The following is an 18,363-nucleotide window of genomic DNA, read 5'->3' as shown; positions in this document are numbered from 1 at the left end:
CATAATTCAAAAAGAGTCATGTACCAAAATGTTCATTGCAGCTCTACTTACAATAACCCGGAAATGGAGGCATAACTTTCTTAATAATGATATCAAAAGAAATTTCTTCAAAGACAATATTATGTAATATAACAAAGTTCTTAGCAATGACCTTATGGGAGACAGTGACAAGTTTTATAAGGTTACTTCATATATTGTCCCTCAATGCAGGTCAATGGAAACAAAGTTAGATAATTAAAACGCTACAATTTCTGAAATAGGGCATTTCTAAAATCTTACATGCTTCTTAGAAACAAAAGAGATACAAAAAGCAAGAGGAAGGAGGATCTACTGTATCCCTCTAGCGCTGAGCCCACATTCAACCCAACCACAAGAGGATGCACAGCCAATGCTATTAAATACACATGGATATAGATTACATTTCAAAATGCCAAATAGGATGAATGATTGTGAAAGAGGTACATTTATTCAAAACGGTAAAAATGGCAGAAGGTTGAATAACTTGCCAGGGGAGGGATTATCACCATTTTCTTCCTTTACCCCCATAAGCACAAATATCAAAGGTTTGAAGGTGGGATATTTGATGGGAGAGAATGTTACAAAACTGGAAGAATCTGTAGCACCTGGATTCTTAGCTGTACACTTTTTACTAGAAAAAGGTTTGGGAGGATTCTGTGGGGTTTTGCAGTTCTCAAGATAATGAGGTCTCCTTCTCTCTTGGGGTGGAAAATAACTTTTGAAGGCTTATTTGGATCTTGAGTACTAAAAGAGATGAAAACTGGCTGCACAGAGTTTACTTTAGGTCTGGGCTTAAGGGGAAACAGCTTGTGGACCCTCACATTTACTTGTAAACCATGTTTCCAAATGACTGACATAGGAATTAAACAAAAAGCAGGGGATTCAAAATAGGTACTCGGTCCAGAAATAAAGAATAAGTATCTGACTGTTGTTATTTTATGTCTTACTCTCAGGATCCTGAGAGAATTGAAGAGGTGAAGAATTGCAAAACCTATTAATTTCACATTACAGCAATCACTTGGAACTAAATGGAAGGTCTAGCAGAATACTGCTACGGCACAAGAAAAATTGTTAAACCATTATAACTTGTTTCACAATAGTAAAAAGTTATCTTTAAAATAACGACTATTTTAAAAATATGTAGCATTGGTTGAAAATATAAATACTGACATATATTACACTCAAGATACAAAGCAATTGGGTGGAAAAAGCTGTTTCAACATAATCCCAGCATAGAGAATTAATCTAAAGATGACTAGGATCACTGTATACAAGTATAATCAATTAAGATATAACTTTAAGAATTTTTGATATTTCAGACTTACTCTATGTAGGGTATTTTGAAATTCATTCCCCATTTCTAAAGTTGTAATAATAAATACTCCAAGAACTAAAAGTCCCCCTGGTAGCATTCTGGATACCTGTAAACAGAAATATAGTATTAGCTAACAAAAGCATTTGACATTATATGCAATCTTTTGTGTTTGAGAAGCTAAATATTAAATCAGCAAATGCCTACCTAGTACCAACTATATGCAAAGCATTGAGGTAGGGGCTTTGAAAAAAATGGTCAAAATATTGAGAAATGGGGACTTCCCTGGTGGCACAGTGGTTAAGAATCCGCCTGCCAATTCAGGGGACATGGGTTCGAGCTCTGGTCTAGGAAGATCTCACATGCCGTGGGGCTACTAAGCCTGTGAGCCACAACTACTGAGCCTGCGCTCTAGAGCCTACAAGCCACAACTACTGAGCCCACGTGCCACAACTACTGAAGTCCACGCGCCTAGAGCCTGTGCTCCACAACAAGAGAAGCCACCGCAATGAGAAGCCTGCGCACCACAACGAAGGGTAGCCCCCGCTCGCCGCAACTAGAGAAAGCCCGTGCGCAGCAGCGAAGACCCAACGCAGCCAAAATGGATGAAAACCAAGATGAATGGGGTGTTATTATGCACACAATCTTCCTAGAGTGTCCTTAACTTTTTACCTTAAAACTACTTTATAAATAAAACCATTTAATAATGACACTCTTTAGCTACATCAATAAATAAACTCCTTTCTCCTAAGATCGAAAAGTAAAGTATCTCCTAAATTTTTCAAGGGCTTCCACTATCAGCTAAATAAAATACAAATTTTTATCTTAGACTGGTATTGCAGACTCTCTAAAATCGGGCTGATCTGATATTCAGAGCCTCATTCGATACTACTTCCCATGAAATATTCAAGCATCAATCACAAACTTCTCACTGTTCTCCACATATATGGTTAGGCTTTCTAACTCTATACCTTTACTCAGGCTGCTCACTCAGCCTGAAGAGACTTTCTCTTACACGTCTACATGTCTGAACTCTACGGAATACCTCGAAGTCAGCTTGAGGAAGCTGCCTTCCCTGATCCTTTGATCTCCAAATTCCTGCAGGACCTCAGTGTAGTTTTCCCATGGAGCTTATCACATGAACCTGTACTATGGTTATGTCTGAACCTTACTAGTTGATCTGAGAGCTCCTTAATGGAAGAAGTTAATTCTCAACTACCTTTGTATCCCTATAATATTCAGCAGAGTCTGGGATTTGAGCAGAGGGGGTCCAACTTGAAACTCCATTGTTTCCTGTTGTTTAGCTTTACCTCAGTTTTTAAAACCTTCTTATTGATATTGGGCATTTATATTATTTCCAATTTTTCTGTACCTTAAAATAATATTGGTTAAAAATCCTAGCAAGTTTCTGTGTTCACAGGATTATTTGCTTATAATAAATCTCCTGAGGTGGATAACTAGGTTAAAGGGTCATACATATTTTTAAGGATTTTGACACATCCTACCAGTTTGTCCTGCATAATATCTGTGATTTTCCTTCCACATCATTGTAGCTAGTTCTTAGTGCCACATGTATTCCTTTCTACCATGTATACTCACAGTGCTCTGGTTACCTTTTATGTACTTAATGTATGAGCAAACTGATCACAAAATTAAGTCTTCAGAAAAGTAGATACCATAGTCTAACCTCTAATATTATTATCTAACCCCTAGTATTATGTCTGCTGGTGGTTCCCTCTGATTTCATAAATTCTATTTACTACAGCGACACAAGCTTGACATACATAAATAAGGAATAAAGTTTTCATACTTAGCATGGGGAACTTGCACATCTTCTCAAAATCATCAACAAATAAAATTAACCATTTCTTGCTAGAGGCAAAAAGATTATCTATTTTACTACATAAATTTTATGTTTGTGTATATAGATGTATATAGACTAGACATAGATATAGATACAGGTATGTAATTTTACAGAAGGCCAAAAGCAAAATTAGAGTAGAAAGTTATTTACAAACCATTGGAAATATAAGTTTAAAATATTTAATAGTTCATTAGAAGATGGTATTAAATATTTATTGCATTTTTCAAAAATATAACTACATACTACCCCCCATCACAAATGCAAATAAACATGTGTGTGTGTTTGAAGATTTAAAGATAATTGGAGAAGGAAATAATTTTTACCTTACTTTAACATACTTTATTGGATGATATAATCCATTCAATAACTACTTTTAAGTGAATTTACTCATCATTCTCTCTGACTCACCCCAAATCTGCTTCCTCTTCATGTAATGGCAACGCCATCTTCCTAGACCCAGGCTAAAAAAAAAAAATCTCAATAATCTTTAGCAACTCTCTCACAATCTCTTTTTACTGCCAATCTACTTGGTCACTGAATCATCTTAACACTAGCTCTTTCTCTGAAATGTTTTGGCAATGAAGTTTTAGCCTACTGCTTTAGTTTGCTTATTTATCCATTCACTTATCCAACATTTTGGAGTTCTCATCATAAACCATGGGAACACTATGCCTGACACTAAGGATATGGCCATAAACAAAAAAGACGTGACCCCATCCTCAGGAAGCTTAAGAGTCTAGTCACTAGCTCATGCCACCTTTTTTTGAACTATTACTGTAACTATATTTTCTGCTCTCTCTCTCTCCAATCCCTCTACTCTCCATCTACACTGTACCAGGGCACTCAATTACTTTCTCAATTATTGGCAGGATTATTTCTCAATCCTTCTCAAAATAGGGAGCTCTGAAAGTCTACCATAGAGCTACTGGCTCCAAAAGAACTCCTTCCTTCCTTTGAAGAATGACACTTCAAAACCATCCATAAACTGGCCCCATACAGTCTTATGTCTAAAAGCATTCTTTTATATACACCATGCTTCAATTACACCCAATTGCGTGCTATTCTAACATACCTTTAAATTTCATGCCGTTGGGTCATTTATCCACTGTCCTTCGTGCATTCAATGTGCTCCCTGACTTCTACTAGCAAAGTCCTATTCATCTTTCAAGTTCAGAGCCTTCTGTGAAGCTGTTTGAATCCAACCTTTGACAGATATTTAATCATTCCCCACTCTATATTCCTATAGTACTGTCCTGTTTTTATTCACTTCTCTTACAATTTGTTTTGGTAATAATGTCTTTCACTTTGCTTAAAATATAAATTCTAAGGACTTAAAGAAAAATTTAACCATCATTTTATTTCCTCAGTACCTGGTTTAAGTCTTTAAAACAATCTGATCAGCAACAATGTTACCAATAACTAGTATAATTTTAAAATAAGGAAAAATTGGAAATAAGGTAAATGACCAATAACAGGATATAGGTTAAAAAACACAACAGATAAAAGTTAACAATGGAAAAGCATAGTGTACAAGATCAAAGGCTTTCAAGTCACACCACCTGGGTTCAAATCCCAGTTTCACTACCTATTACGCTAATCTTGGGTGGATTACTTAACTTCAAGTAAGAAAATGCTTTTTTAAAAACTAGATGCAAGTAATCAATAAATAAAAAATATAATCATGGAGGAAACAGAGCAGAAAATACTTCTATTTTTGACATACAACCCAAGTTTTGAAAACTTAAGAATGAGTACTCTGAAATCCTAGTCTAGTAACCTGAGGATAAGGTACTTTTATTTTGTTAGTCAATAAACACAAACTTAATTATATAAAGAAACAAACGTGATGACCTGGTTGGCATGTTCTGTGGCCCATTCTTCATCCAAGTTATCCAACTTAGCTTTGGAATGTTTGGAGCTCTCATCTTGTTCCTCTTTGGGTGGCGTTCTAGTGGCAAGAATCACGTAATCCTTTTGTGAAGAACACTTAAAAACAAATTAGAAAAGCTTATTAGGGTGATAACTGACTGAGGAATGCAAAGCCCTTATGACGTGCAAAAACTGAGCAATATTTATAGCAGCTTAAATTGTTAATACCTGTATTATACCAGAATCTACAGAGAAAACGATTTTCATGAATAGCCTTACAACATTTTCCTCACATGTTATTTATCTTTTAATATATTTAATACCAGCTCCTTATTTGTTTGGGCAACCTGAATGTGAATCATGCAGTGGTCCTTAAAAATGGCTTACTGGAACAGATTAGACAGTTCAACAAATATAAAAACCCAATAAAATAAAGCAACAAATGACCCTGTGCATCTTACTTTCATAAAAACAATGATAGTGGGGAACTTGTTCATGTGTGTCCACAGAAAAACAAAGGTGAAGTGATATTAGATTTATGTTCCTCAGTTTTAATAGCAATTAAATGCTAACCAGAAGTGGGAAACCTGAAGATAAATTTAGGGAAAATTTAATAGCTCAGTCTCATTACAGTGAAAATTTCCTATAAAGAAAGAGTAAAAATACAAGTTAGCATGATGTTATCCTCACACATGACCTGAAATTCTAATCGCTAGTGTCATCCTGGAATAGAAAATAAAGGAAGAGAAAGTATTTCAATAAAAGTTATTTCCAGAAGGTTACATTGAAGTGCACGAAAGGAAAAGGTAGGTGCTGATTAAGAAAGCTCTTTCTTTTCATAAAATCTATGATTTTGAAAAGAAAAAGAAACTGACCCTAGGAGTAGGAGACAGGCAAGCCTGAAAGCTTGAGGGGAAGGCAAGAAAAGTGATGAATCCTGGAATAAAGAGAAAGAAGAAGCACGTAGAATACTGAAAGGAATGAAAAGGCAGCATGAAGAGAGATTGGAATTCTCCCTAAACTGTGGGAGACTTATACGTAAGATGGTGGTTTTGCTGAGCTCTAGAAACAGCCTATGTGCTGTAAGGCAAGTTTGGAAGAGGGTATTTCTCCCTGACCTTTCACCTTTACTGATCACTTCTGTTCCTAGCAAAAAGAACCCCACACTAGATGTTAAGTAACCTGAATCTAAAAGAAGTTCAGATTGTTGCCAGGAGAGGTCGTCTGGCTGTCTAATGAGAAGCCTCAGAGGGTGGTATTACCTGGGTAAACAGTGCAGGGTCTGCCCTCTGTCTTACAAGTTAAGAAATCGGATTTGTGAAAACTCTGAGAATGTACCTGTCTCTCAGGGCTACACTAACATTACCTAAGATCATTCAGAATGATGCTAAAACTAGAATACCATGAAGGGATGTGAACATGTAAGTCCTCTGCATGGTGCATTCTTTATAAGTAGGCAACATAAGGCATCAAATTATGAGAAAGTAGCTTGGGAATGTGGATAGAATCAGAACAAGTTAATTATCCAATTTGAAGGTTCTAAGGCATCATGTTAAAATATCCAGAAAGAAATCTGCCCCCAACAGGGTTTTATTTGCTATTAGGCCTCAAAATTAATCTTTGGACCAGAGTACACTCTCCCCTAAATAGTGTTTAGATGTATGTAGCCAGTTTGTTTGTGTGACTCTCCTTTTTTCATTTCTGTGTACTGCTGACAAGTCCTCCCTGCTGATTAACACATTCTTCCTTCAATTATAATAAATCAGTGGGTGCTTATGCTTTTTAAAGTAACTGTCCAAATATCTGTTCCATTTGGTTTGATTTTTGAGCCTTAACTCTAAGACGGAAATAAAATTTGTGTAACGTCCAAATTTCTCTCAGTCCCTTTCCCTCAATCTCCACTGAATCAATATTAAAAAAAAATTCAATAAATGGATATGATAATATACAATAAAATATACGACCTATATTTGCTACAAGTCTGAAATATGACAAACTAGAAATAAAATTGTAAAAAGCTACCTTTGTAAAGAATGGGACAACCTGGAATTAAAGATTAAAGGGGTGCAAAAATCACTTTGGAAAGACAATAAAACATGAATAATCTGGTCCGTAAAATTCTAATTTTGCAGTGTCTACCTTATAAGTTAGTTTTACATTGTCAAAAGGGAATGTGTTCTGACTTGGGCAAACCTGGGCTACATTATTCTTCTTCATTCCATCCCTCCATCCCCTAACATGAATTTATTGTTAAATAGCATATTTTAACTTTAAATAAACAAATTTGCTTTATCAGTAAATACATAGGAAAAGATACATACCTGTCCTATTAAAAGACCAGAGACAAAAGCTTTTCCTTGGAGACTGATGTTTGAAAGATACTGGCTGACAGTCTCTTCTACAATGTAGGTTCTTCCCATTATTAAGAACTAATTCAACCTCCTAAATTACAAGAAAAAATATAGAGCATTTTTAGGCAAAAAATATAATTTGCAATGTTTTCCTCATGGGGGTAGTATAAAGAGAGAAGTTGTACTACCCTGATACTACCCCATACCTTACAGTGATTGCTTATTCAATAGGGTATTCTTTCTTGCAAAGTTTGAATGTAGCTTCAGAATTCTCAACAGAGTGTTGCAGGAAATGACTACCAATCAACCAGAGTTGACATGAGCGATAAAACCTACTCCCATACCTCAGATAATGAAGAGAACACTAAACTACTAGTAGCCAACACACCTGATTTCTTATTTAGATCTATTACTCCTTAGTTGTATCATCTTTGGTAATTTACTGCTGAGCCTCACTGTGTCCATTTCTAAAACAGAAAAGATGATAATTTCTGAGTTGCTCAATGGGAGGTAAACGGAATCAAATTCATGTATTCAGTAAGCACACTATAAAGAACTACTATGTGCAAGAAGTTGTGCCAAGTGGGATGGCACGAAGATGAATAATACTTGGCCTCTGCCCTTGAGTAACTCAGAGTACAACTGGAATGATGGAAGTAGACAAACAGCAATACAATAATAAACATTTGTAGAGCTTCCATTTTGTGTAAAGCATTGTTCTAAGTACTTAACATATGGTAACATTTAATATTCAGAAAAATCCCCATGAGGTAGGGGACATATATACACGCTTGTTTTATAGATTTAGAAACTGAAACGAAAAAAGGTAACATAACTTGCCCAAGCGATAAAGCTGGTAAGTGGCAAAGGTAGGATTTCACTTCAGGCAGTCTGGCTCTAAAATCCATTTCTTAAATAGTATTCTTAAATACTGTGCTCATACTAAGGAGTCACACCCAGTCTCTCAATTAAACTTTCACTAAGGGGGACTCCTGTTCTACCCTCTCGCCAGTTTGGGGATGAAAATCAGCATATTCCTCTGACTGGCTCATACTCCTTTGATTTGAGTTTCTGTAGCTTAAAATCAAAGATGCTGAATAAAAGAGGTAGGAAATAATAAATGATTATCTCAAGGAGTTCACATTCAGTGTGGGAGAAACAAATGTAAAGACATGATTCCAAAAAGCTATAAAATAGCCACAGAGAGACTGAAGAAACACAGTTGCAGCATTCTGAATAGCGCTAACAGTCACTTAGGTCCTGCAAAAAATCCCAATCTTATTCAGGACAACAAAATCCAGGCAACTCTAGATGTGCTGGGGTGGCTTATCTGACATCAGTAAAATAAACTGCCAGTCACAATGACTTGCATTACTCTAAAACTAAAGCCCAGAGAATCGCTTCCAGTTTGAAATGGCCTATTAGATGGTCTTTTTTCAAAGTTCCTGTTCGGTTTTGTCTCAAAATGCATTAAATGTCTTCTTAGCTCTCAGGTTTGCACTTTTTTTTTTCTGGCGAAGTCTAGGACTGCCTGTCTAAATCATTAATGCCTCTATAAAGTTAAGGGCTTTCCACTTTTACCACGTTAAGGTATGCATTTCTGTGTATTAAACTTTCTTCTACTTCATCATGCTATTCTACTCTTTTTCCTTCTGCCCTAAATAATTCTTAATTCTTACAAGAAATAGCAGTTAACAGTGACTCCAAGGTTATGATATGTAACTTTCTAATCTTACTTTTTCCAAGGTGTCATCTACTAGTCACGTTAATGTGTAAGAAACTGAATGCAACAGAAAGATGAAAATCTTTGGGTTATGAAATCTGGTTGACTGTCGGATATTTTTTTTCTTTAGTGCTCCTTCAAAACTTTGAAATGTATCTAATCGTACTTTATAAAGGACGCTAATAAAAATGTAGATCTTCTCTTATACAGTTCAGTTTTTCCTGAAATGCTGTGTATCAGCAGAAGCTTTGCAAGTTGTCCAAACGCTGACTTGAGACCACTCAACTTCCCTGGACTCTGATTTCCTAGTCTACAAAATAAAGAATTTGGATCATAGCAGGTCGGAAAATCTAATTTTAGGATTCTCTAAGTCCAAGTACAGAACATCTGCATTTTCCAAATGGTAGATCAATAATGATAATATTGTGGGCCTAGGACATAATACAGTACTGCACATACCAGCAACCTTAATTAAAGTGCTTATATAAAATATTTTGGGGGAAAGAAACAACCTTCAGCTCCTTACTGCTATTCTCAAAGGTTTGCTACTGTGGGAACTGTAGGGAGGATGACATTAGTAATACTTTATTTTCAATAAAGAATTTAACAAATTCTTTTAGAAGAGTAATCAAACATGAAATAATCTACGGATTCTGCTTAGAAGTCACAGAACTACAATTTGGAAACAAGTAGTTCTGTTACGGTGGCAGGGTAAGAAATGGTTTTTAAGAACGAACGTGTTCAACAACTTCTGTTCCAAAAGTTTTTCAATTTTAACAATATAAACACAAGGCAACATTTTCTGTAACGTTACCTTAAAACATACAAATAAAAGCTACACTCAAACTCCTCTTGGCTTTTTAAAATCCTCTTCCTGGAAAATAAACCGAGCTCCTTAAATTCCTATTAAATCACTGTTACCAATTCCGCCACCAAAAAACCAAAAAATGTAAGTAAGATAAGTCTCATAACTGGACTTGAGTGTGTCGCACAGGAGTGACCGTCCATATATTTCCTATACGCTATCCCTTTCTGTCCTCCTTGAAAAGGCAATTCTCTGTGCCCGAGTGCGCGCGCACACACACACACACACACACACACACACACACACACATGGATTCCACCCTCAGGCTGACTCACCTGCACTCAGACTGTGCACGCGTGGCAGACAAATCTGTCGAACTGTCAGACCACCTGAGAAAGGTGTTCAGAGTGCAAGTACCAGCCTCCAGGGACCAGATTCCACACCGGTCCCAATTCCACAGTCAATGAATTCATCAGAAAGCGACGAACTTCCCGTACCTCACTTCCTACTCCACACCCGGGGTCTCTGGAGTCAGGTGGCTCAGATTGATGACGCACGCTGGCCCCCTCCTTTCACCGCAGTGCCTCAGCCAAACCGACTGCGGTCGCCACCCCGCCCCCTTCCGGGCGCCATTAAGAGCGTGGCGGTAGCCCGGCGTCTGCCGTCCGGCCCTGCCGGGACCGATGCCCTCTAGCGGCCCAGTGTCTAAAAGCCGCCAAAGAGGACGACCCATGGCATCCCGGAGCTGTGACAGTAAGGTCGCCCTCCTCTTCAGGGAGGAACGTAGGTTAACGGGTACTATGTGGCGCCACCTCGCGGATAAGTGGTCGCGCGGCAGGCAAGGAGAGCCGGGGGGCGGGGAGAAAGGAGGAAGCGGACTTGGTGGTGCAGAATTGGGCTCACGGAAGGGATTGGGGAAAACTACGTTTCCCTGAAGCCTACGCGGCTAGAAGCGGGTTGAAAAGGGGGCCGGAAAGCGGAGTGCACGACAGGGGTCAGAGACTGCCTCTGAACTCGGATTCCCAGGGTGCACAGCTTCCGGTGATTGCGCGCGCACCGCGGACGTGGGCGCTGCGGCGCGTGTGGTGCACCACTTAACGCGGGACTCGATTTCCCAGGGTCCCGCCGCTTGAGTCTCCGTCGGGCGGGCGCGCGCGAGACACCGAGCGAGGTGGCAGAGGCGGCAGCCCAGGCTTCTGGGTCCTCTTCGTCTTCGCCTTTCTTCTCCGTTTCTGCTCCGTCGGCCGCTGCCGCCACGGTCCCCGGCCCGATCGACATGGCGGCGGTGTTGCAGCAAGTCCTGGAGCGCACGGAACTGAACAAGCTGCCCAAGTCGGTCCAGAACAAACTTGAGAAGTTCCTTGCTGACCAGCAGTCCGAGATCGATGGCCTCAAGGGGCGGCACGAGAAATTTAAGGTGGAGAGCGGTAAGTGCGACGCTCTTCGCGCCCTTGTTTCTGGACGCGACCCCAGCGATGGCTGGTCTCCTCCCCTTGCAAGCTCGCACCATCCACGGCTTCACTGCTAGCTAGCATCGCTTCTTCGGCTCCGTGGGCACCATAGGCCTTCTCGTAACTGCTTCCCTCACAGTTTGATACGAAGGAGCCTGTTTGTTTGTTTTTAAAATGTGAATCCACATTGAGTTCCTGTTTTCTTTGTAATTAGGGTGGTCTCATTTAGGGACGCCTAACGTTGTCTGGCAAACAGAAATTGTGAAGATTTGGGTCTGTTTACACCGGACTAGGGGTCTGCGACTCCTAACGCTTCTAAGCCTAGAGTACCCTGTCTGTATGTTGCACGTTAAATGATAGTAATTTCTGCTCTTCTAGTCGTCTGCCTTCAAAGGCCTATGTCTTTAATGATAACTTCCTGCACTTGTTCTGAGTCTGTCTCGCTCTGGTCCGTTTTGTGTTCACAAGAACGAGTAGATGCATAAGGCAGCGCTGGAAACACAGTGCACGTGCAGTAAATGTTTAATATATACGACTTCTTTCTAAAAGTTGGCCTTTGATAGAAAATATATTAAGACCTTATAAATACCTGTAGTAGACCCTCAAATAAGAAAGTTCCTCACAATGGTGACTTGAATATCATTGAAGAAATATTAAGAGCATAGTAATTATCATTAGTAAAATACAAATCATCTGTTGTGTGTCCTGGTTTACCAGGTTGTGTGTCTTGGTTATTTGGGGGGGGGGGCGGGCGGTGCGGGATTGGTAACTGGTTTTTGCTAAGTGGATTGAAAATTCTGAAGAAGTTTTCATTTTAAAAAAATAAATAAAATTACTAAGCAGAATTGATGTTGAAAATTAATTCTCTGAATCCCAACACTGAATATAGTGCACTGCATTCTATGTGTTAATTTACACAATAAATATTGAGCGTCTTCTATGTGCTTCTAATGTGTTGAACAGGACACTATCAGTCGCTTCCCTTGGAAAGTTAACATGTTTATTTTTACATAAATTTAGTAATTTTATATGTTCAGGCATTATTTTGGCTATTTTAAGACAAACCTTTTTAAAGCAAAGTAGTTTTTAACCTAAATAATTTTTTCTCCATTTAATAAATATATTTTTTTGGTCTGCTTTATGCTAAGAAGTCTACTGATGTGTGGGGAAAATACTATGATAAATGAGACATGTTGCCTGCCTTGAAGAATTTCATAATCTTGTGGAATAGGCAGAAAAATAATTTGTTAAAACCTTCTCAGGCCTTATTTTCTTTTGTCATTTTACATATGTCAGTTGGAAATGTTGGATTAAAGTCCTTTTCTGTATTCAATCTATTTATCTTTACTCAAATTCTCTCTTATTTGGAGTGTGGGTCCCAATACTATGTCTTAAATTTTAAAATCAGGGTTATCAAAAATAAGTAGCAGTGTCGACAGTGTGTAAATGTATATTTGATTTTTTTTTTTTTTTTCCTCTGATCATCTGTAGAACAACAGTACTTTGAGATAGAGAAGAGGCTGTCCCACAGTCAGGAGAGACTTGTGAATGAAACCCGAGAGTGCCAAAGCTTGCGGCTTGAGCTGGAGAAGCTCAGTAAGTATTTAATTATATCTTTCTAATATTAGAGTATTGAGGTCTTCAGATACTCCTTTGTATGCTTTGGAAACATTTATTTACTGTATATCAAAATACTGATTGTCCTTGTTTTCATTTCTGGTAATATCATGTTTTTTTCTTTCAGTGTGATTTTTTTTCATTCAGTGGTAAAGACTTTGAAAGAGTCCAGGGCTTAATAGTCAGGAGGCATGTGTTCTAATTCTGACTGCTATTAAAAACTCTTATGTCATATGTAAATCATAACAGTGTTTGATTATTGTTTATAAAATGGCTAGAGCCACTTGTCTATCTACTTAAACAGCTGTACAGGTCAAATGAGGTATATATGAAAGCATTTTGAAAAGGCTAAAGCATTATCCAACTGAAAAAGTAAAGAGAGTGACTTAATTATTTTTATGTTGTTGAAAAATTAAAGCCTATTAGTTCCATTATTATATTCATGTTTTAACTCTTGTTATGATATTTATAACTACTTATGAACCTCAGGATGTAATTTCCTCTTTAAGGCCTAATTCAATTGAAAGATGAACAGCTATTTTGCTTCTTAATTAATTTTCTTACATCATTAAGTTCTAGAAAGTACACAAGATCTTAAAGGTCCTGACATTTCTTGGGAGGATGATGTGTTTTTTGTGCCTTGTTTACAGAGAAAAAAGCGAATGTCAGGAAGATCTTTATAGAGTATGGGCATAATATTTGTTATTAGGTATAGCTGGATTTTAATTTCATTGGGAATGCAAGAAGCTAATAATTAAGAGAATGGCTGAAACATTAGTCTTCTTTCTTAACCAAGTCCATGCCCATCGGCTGTATGTTTGAGTCGAAACACTTTTCAACTAATTTTGGCACATCTCATTTTTAAAACATGTGATGTATACATATGATGGTATGTATACATGTGTAATGAGGGTATGAATACTTGAGTAGCTACATCTGATTTATCACCTGTACACAGTTTTGTCTTGGCATAAAAAAAAAGGTTTGTAGAGCAATAGTGCTAAAAAATTTCAAGAAAATGACTGTGATCCCAGCTTCTTTTATGAGATCTGGAAAAGGGAGAGGGAGGAGAAGATGGGGATAAACCTAGATAGACATGCCTTCCTGGGGTTTACAGTTTATATTTTTATATTTTTTTAGTTTGGAAGCAGTAAATAACATTAAAATGACATAGAAAATTTGGACAAATTTAGCAGGTTTTTTGTTTTTCTTTTAATAAACGAATTGTTTAACTTGGAAGTAATAATAATGTATTTGTTCATTAAATTACCAGCACATAACATAGACGTGTTTCAGTGGAAGAAAGTTTCAGAAAGTATAATCTTCCTAATTATTGGAATATGTTTAGAAGAGAAACTTTAGGGGAGATAGCCCATTATGAGTAGAGATTGTGGGACTGAAAATTCAGTATCAAGCATAGCTCTTTTTAGCGTGGTAAACCAGCTGAATTAGTTATCCATTATTGTGATTTACTCTGTATGCATTTCATGTTTGAAATGTATACTCTGTATACATTTAAATGTTATTATTTATCTCTTGATTTTGTCTTTTTCCACTTAATTTTTGAATTTGCAAATACAATTAATTCACTTTTTTATGATTGATTTAGAAGATGTCATTGAAAAATAAGGAAATTGGTAATTGCAAATACTTTTTCCTAAAAATGTTGGCTAAAATGATCACAAATATGATTTTGAAGACAGGATAGCATATTTAAAACTTTGTACTAGAAATACAGTAAATTTGGGTTGTACTCACGAATTTGGAACGCAGTGTTGTGCAGCTCTACCTTTCTGAAATCAGTTTCTTAATTTCAAAACGTGTGTGGGTGGCCATTGAATACAAACTGTCATCGCAAATTTTAAGCTTATGTACGTGTGTTCATAAAATTCCTTTTATCCAGACAGTCAACTGAAGGTGCTAACTGAGAAAAACAAAGAACTTGAAGTGGCTCAGGATCGCAGTATTGCCATTCAGGTAAAAGTTATTCCTGTGAATAAAGCTAATTGTAAACCTGATACTTGAGGAAGTTTTCTATTCTGATTGTGCTTATTGGTTATTTAGTCAGGGGGAAGATGAAATATGTTCAGTTAGGAGAAGCTACTAACAAAAATGTATATACATAAATTCCTTAATAGGATTGTATGTTTTAATGATTGATTAGATATTCCTTTTACTTATTAGAATATGTAAGTTCTTGATATAAAAAAACACTTGCTTTTAGCTGGGTAGCTCTTAAGTCATGATTTAAAAAAAATTTTTTGCATTATAAGTGCCATAAATCTGTAAGTAGGGTAGATATTCAAAGATCCATCTGGCTGTCTATCCACCCACTTACCTACCTATCTTCCTTCCATTCTTTTAGAAATTATCTATTTAATGCTTACTATTGCCTAGGCATTATTTCAAGTATTGTGATACAGTTGGGGATATGTGTGAATCCACATTGGTAATCATTTCCTTAGAGTAGTGATTAAGAATAACAGATTGAATATGATTACAAGGATTGCAGGCCAGTTTGTTTAATAAAGTGGTCATACCCAATGATTCTTTGATCAGATAGACCTTTAGACTCTTGCCATTGCTTTTTAAAAATTTGCGTTTGATTTGAGGTTAAAAAATATTTGATATATGGAAGATACTTATAGTGGGAAAGAGTGATAGACTTGATCCAATAGAAATTTAAAATTTTCTACATGAAAAGAATTAAAAAGCAAATAAATCATAGAAAGTATTTTCTCAATAAAAATATGACTATATATATCCTTAATACATGACTACTTTCAAATTATAAGAAAAATTATTCAAAGGGGGAAATGGGCAAAGGTTTTTAAAACCAGACAGGAAGCTGTACAAATAGCCAATAGCAATATGAAATATTATTCTACTTCACTTGTAATCAGAAAAATGCAGATAATGCAACAATGTATTTATTTTTCACCTCCCCATGTTAACACTGATTTTTTTGTTTCTCCTTTTTTTTTTTTTTTTTTTTTTTTTTTTAAGCATAATCTTCACTTCTGGCATAAGTGGCTTCACATTGGCAATTATGACTTCAAGAAGAGCCTATAAATTGCCATTGTCTTGCTGCAAAACAATTTGACAAAATATATTAAGAGTTTTAAATAATTCTGTTTCTGGGGATCTTTCTTGAGAAATAATTTGAGCCAAGGTGCAGTGATATTCATTAAAGTTTTATTTTATAACAGCGAAAATTAGAAGTAAATTAAGTTTCTTATAAAGGCTTATTGAAGTAATTATATAATTATATGACACTTTCAAGTGATTAAAAAGCGGCATGGGAAATTTTGTGAGTCTAGGAAGAATAATTTTTAAAAACCCAAAATATGAACAGAAGTGTTGAGATTATGGGTAGTTTTTAAACATTTTTATGTATAAGCCATAAGTAAGAAAACCAACCATTTTTAAACCACTGCTAATGTTAACTAAGGTGCCAATTCCATGTTCATTTCTATATATTTGATCAACTTGATTTTCTTATTTAAATGTTTTATGCTTACTCCTTTATATGACAGAGCCAGTTTACAAGGACAAAGGAAGAATTAGAAGCTGAGAAAAGAGACTTAATTAGAACCAATGAGAGACTATCTCAAGAACTTGAATATTTAACAGGTATGAAAAAGGACCTTAGTCTCTAACTTCACTCTTTCCTTTCTCTTCTAACAGTGCTAAGATTTAATCCCCAGTCCATTTCTATTAGCTGGTGTTTGTCATAGCTCAGAATAGAGTTCAGAGAAATATCCTGTTGTTTCTCCTACTCATTTATCTCTAGATCATTCTGAGCCCTTAAAGAGGTGTCTATAGACAAGTACACAAATGAGAAACATCTGAAGGAATTTGGACCAAGGTTTATGTACTACAATATTATTTATAGTATCAAATTGGAAACTGTTCAGATGTTCAGTTGTAGAAGCTGAACTCCTTTTGATACAGACACACTTGCTGGTATAAGCTGTCCACAAGCATTCAATATAAGAACCAAAAAGGAGAGCCCATATTTAAAAGCACAGGCTGAAAGAATTAGGAAGCAAGAATATAAGATATTTAGACATAGAATATAATATGTAATACAGTTGATGTATTCAAGTGAATATGACTCTTAAGCAGTTTAATGGTATCCAGTTCCCTTTGGTTCCTTTTTATAAGATTTTTCAGAATTTTTATTTCTACTGAAGGAAGAATTTTCAAATACTTATGTTACTGTACAATAATAGTCAATTAGTAACTATTCTCAGAAAAATTAATTCAAAGTATTTGTTGATGATTTTGATCAGCTAATGGGTAAAATTAAATTTTTTCATAAAAACCTTCATGTAAGGAATACAAAAATAATTAAGTATGTATATTCCTGCTGTTTTGAGTGTAAGGTTTTAATATGTACCATTGCTTTTTAACTTAAGAAATGGCTAATTTGTGACATTTTAATAGACTTTTGGTTAATATGAGGGAATTAATGTTGTATATTTAGCTTTAGATACTGCATTTAAAATAAGATAACCAGTATAATTTACATGCTTGGTTGGATGCATGAATTTGACTTCATCATCTATTTGTTAAAATTAAGTTTGTGATTAAGTATGGCAGAAACAAGTTAAAATAGAAGAGTTGAGAACTACTTATATAAATGTTTGTATTCCTAGAGATGCATTTTTGATGTTTGGTTCCTCTGACCATTCATTAGTCATTTTCACATTCTTTTCTGACCTTTCTAGAGGATGTTAAACGTCTAAGTGAAAAACTTAAAGAAAGCAATGCAACAAAGGGTGAGCTTCAGTTAAAATTGGATGAACTTCAAGCTTCTGATGTTTCTGTTAAGGTGAGAAACAATTTCTAATGCACAGAATACAACTTTTGATTAAAACTCACCTAAATTAAATTTTAAATATAAGCAAGTTATCTATAAATGAATTAAAAGCTATATTTTTTAATATCAGGGAATTAAGTTTTAAGACAATTTTAATTGAACTGTTTTGCTTATATGATGTTTGTTTCATATTGTTCTTACCTGATTCTCTTTTCTGTTAAGAGTCCATGCAAATACTTATTTCTGTTGTAAAAGTTCTGCTTGTGTACCTTAGCTATACACAAAATCTTTTGAATAACCATATATTATATTTAACTGTAAACCTTCTTTTCTTGGATTTCCTTAGTATCGAGAAAAACGCTTGGAGCAAGAAAAGGAGTTGTTACATAATCAGAATACTTGGCTGAATACAGAGTTGAAGACCAAAACTGATGAACTTCTGGCTCTTGGAAGAGATAAAGGAAATGAAATTCTTGAGCTTAAATGTAATCTTGAAAACAAAAAAGAGGAGGTAATTTAGTAAAATTG

The 18,363-nt window shown here is 36.0% G+C and overlaps 2 protein-coding genes across 5 annotated transcripts in view; one reads left to right on the top strand and one right to left on the bottom strand.

Moving 5' to 3' along the window:
• ODR4 (odr-4 GPCR localization factor homolog) overlaps positions 1–10,414 on the bottom strand; it is a 40,611-nt gene extending 30,197 nt beyond the window's left edge. For both annotated transcript variants that reach the window (XM_024751077.1, XM_024751076.1), the window contains exons 1-4: positions 10,278–10,414; positions 7,385–7,505; positions 5,046–5,180; positions 1,344–1,439 (exon numbers count right to left, since the gene is read on the bottom strand). In XM_024751077.1, coding sequence (XP_024606845.1) covers positions 1,344–1,439; positions 5,046–5,180; positions 7,385–7,483 — 330 coding nt within the window. In that variant the 5' untranslated portion in view covers positions 7,484–7,505; positions 10,278–10,414. The remainder of the gene's footprint in view (positions 1–1,343; positions 1,440–5,045; positions 5,181–7,384; positions 7,506–10,277) is intronic.
• Positions 10,415–10,594: 180 nt separating this feature from the next.
• TPR (translocated promoter region, nuclear basket protein) overlaps positions 10,595–18,363 on the top strand; it is a 61,645-nt gene continuing 53,876 nt past the window's right edge. Inside the window, exons 1-7 of one of the 3 annotated variants that reach the window (XM_024750984.1) lie at positions 10,595–10,695; positions 11,061–11,369; positions 12,885–12,989; positions 14,914–14,987; positions 16,547–16,643; positions 17,744–17,847; positions 18,182–18,346. In XM_024750984.1, the coding sequence (XP_024606752.1) occupies positions 10,626–10,695; positions 11,061–11,369; positions 12,885–12,989; positions 14,914–14,987; positions 16,547–16,643; positions 17,744–17,847; positions 18,182–18,346 (924 nt within the window). In that variant the 5' untranslated portion in view covers positions 10,595–10,625. The other 2 variants (XM_024750986.1, XM_024750985.1) reach the window with 2 other exon arrangements.

The sequence above is a fragment of the Neophocaena asiaeorientalis genome, unplaced genomic scaffold (genome assembly GCF_003031525.2).
Source record: "Neophocaena asiaeorientalis asiaeorientalis breed wild unplaced genomic scaffold, Neophocaena_asiaeorientalis_V1.1 scaffold67, whole genome shotgun sequence".
NCBI lineage: Eukaryota > Metazoa > Chordata > Mammalia > Artiodactyla > Phocoenidae > Neophocaena > Neophocaena asiaeorientalis.
The sequence above is the reverse complement of the archived record's forward strand: the minus strand, read 5'-3'. Positions and strand labels throughout refer to the sequence as shown.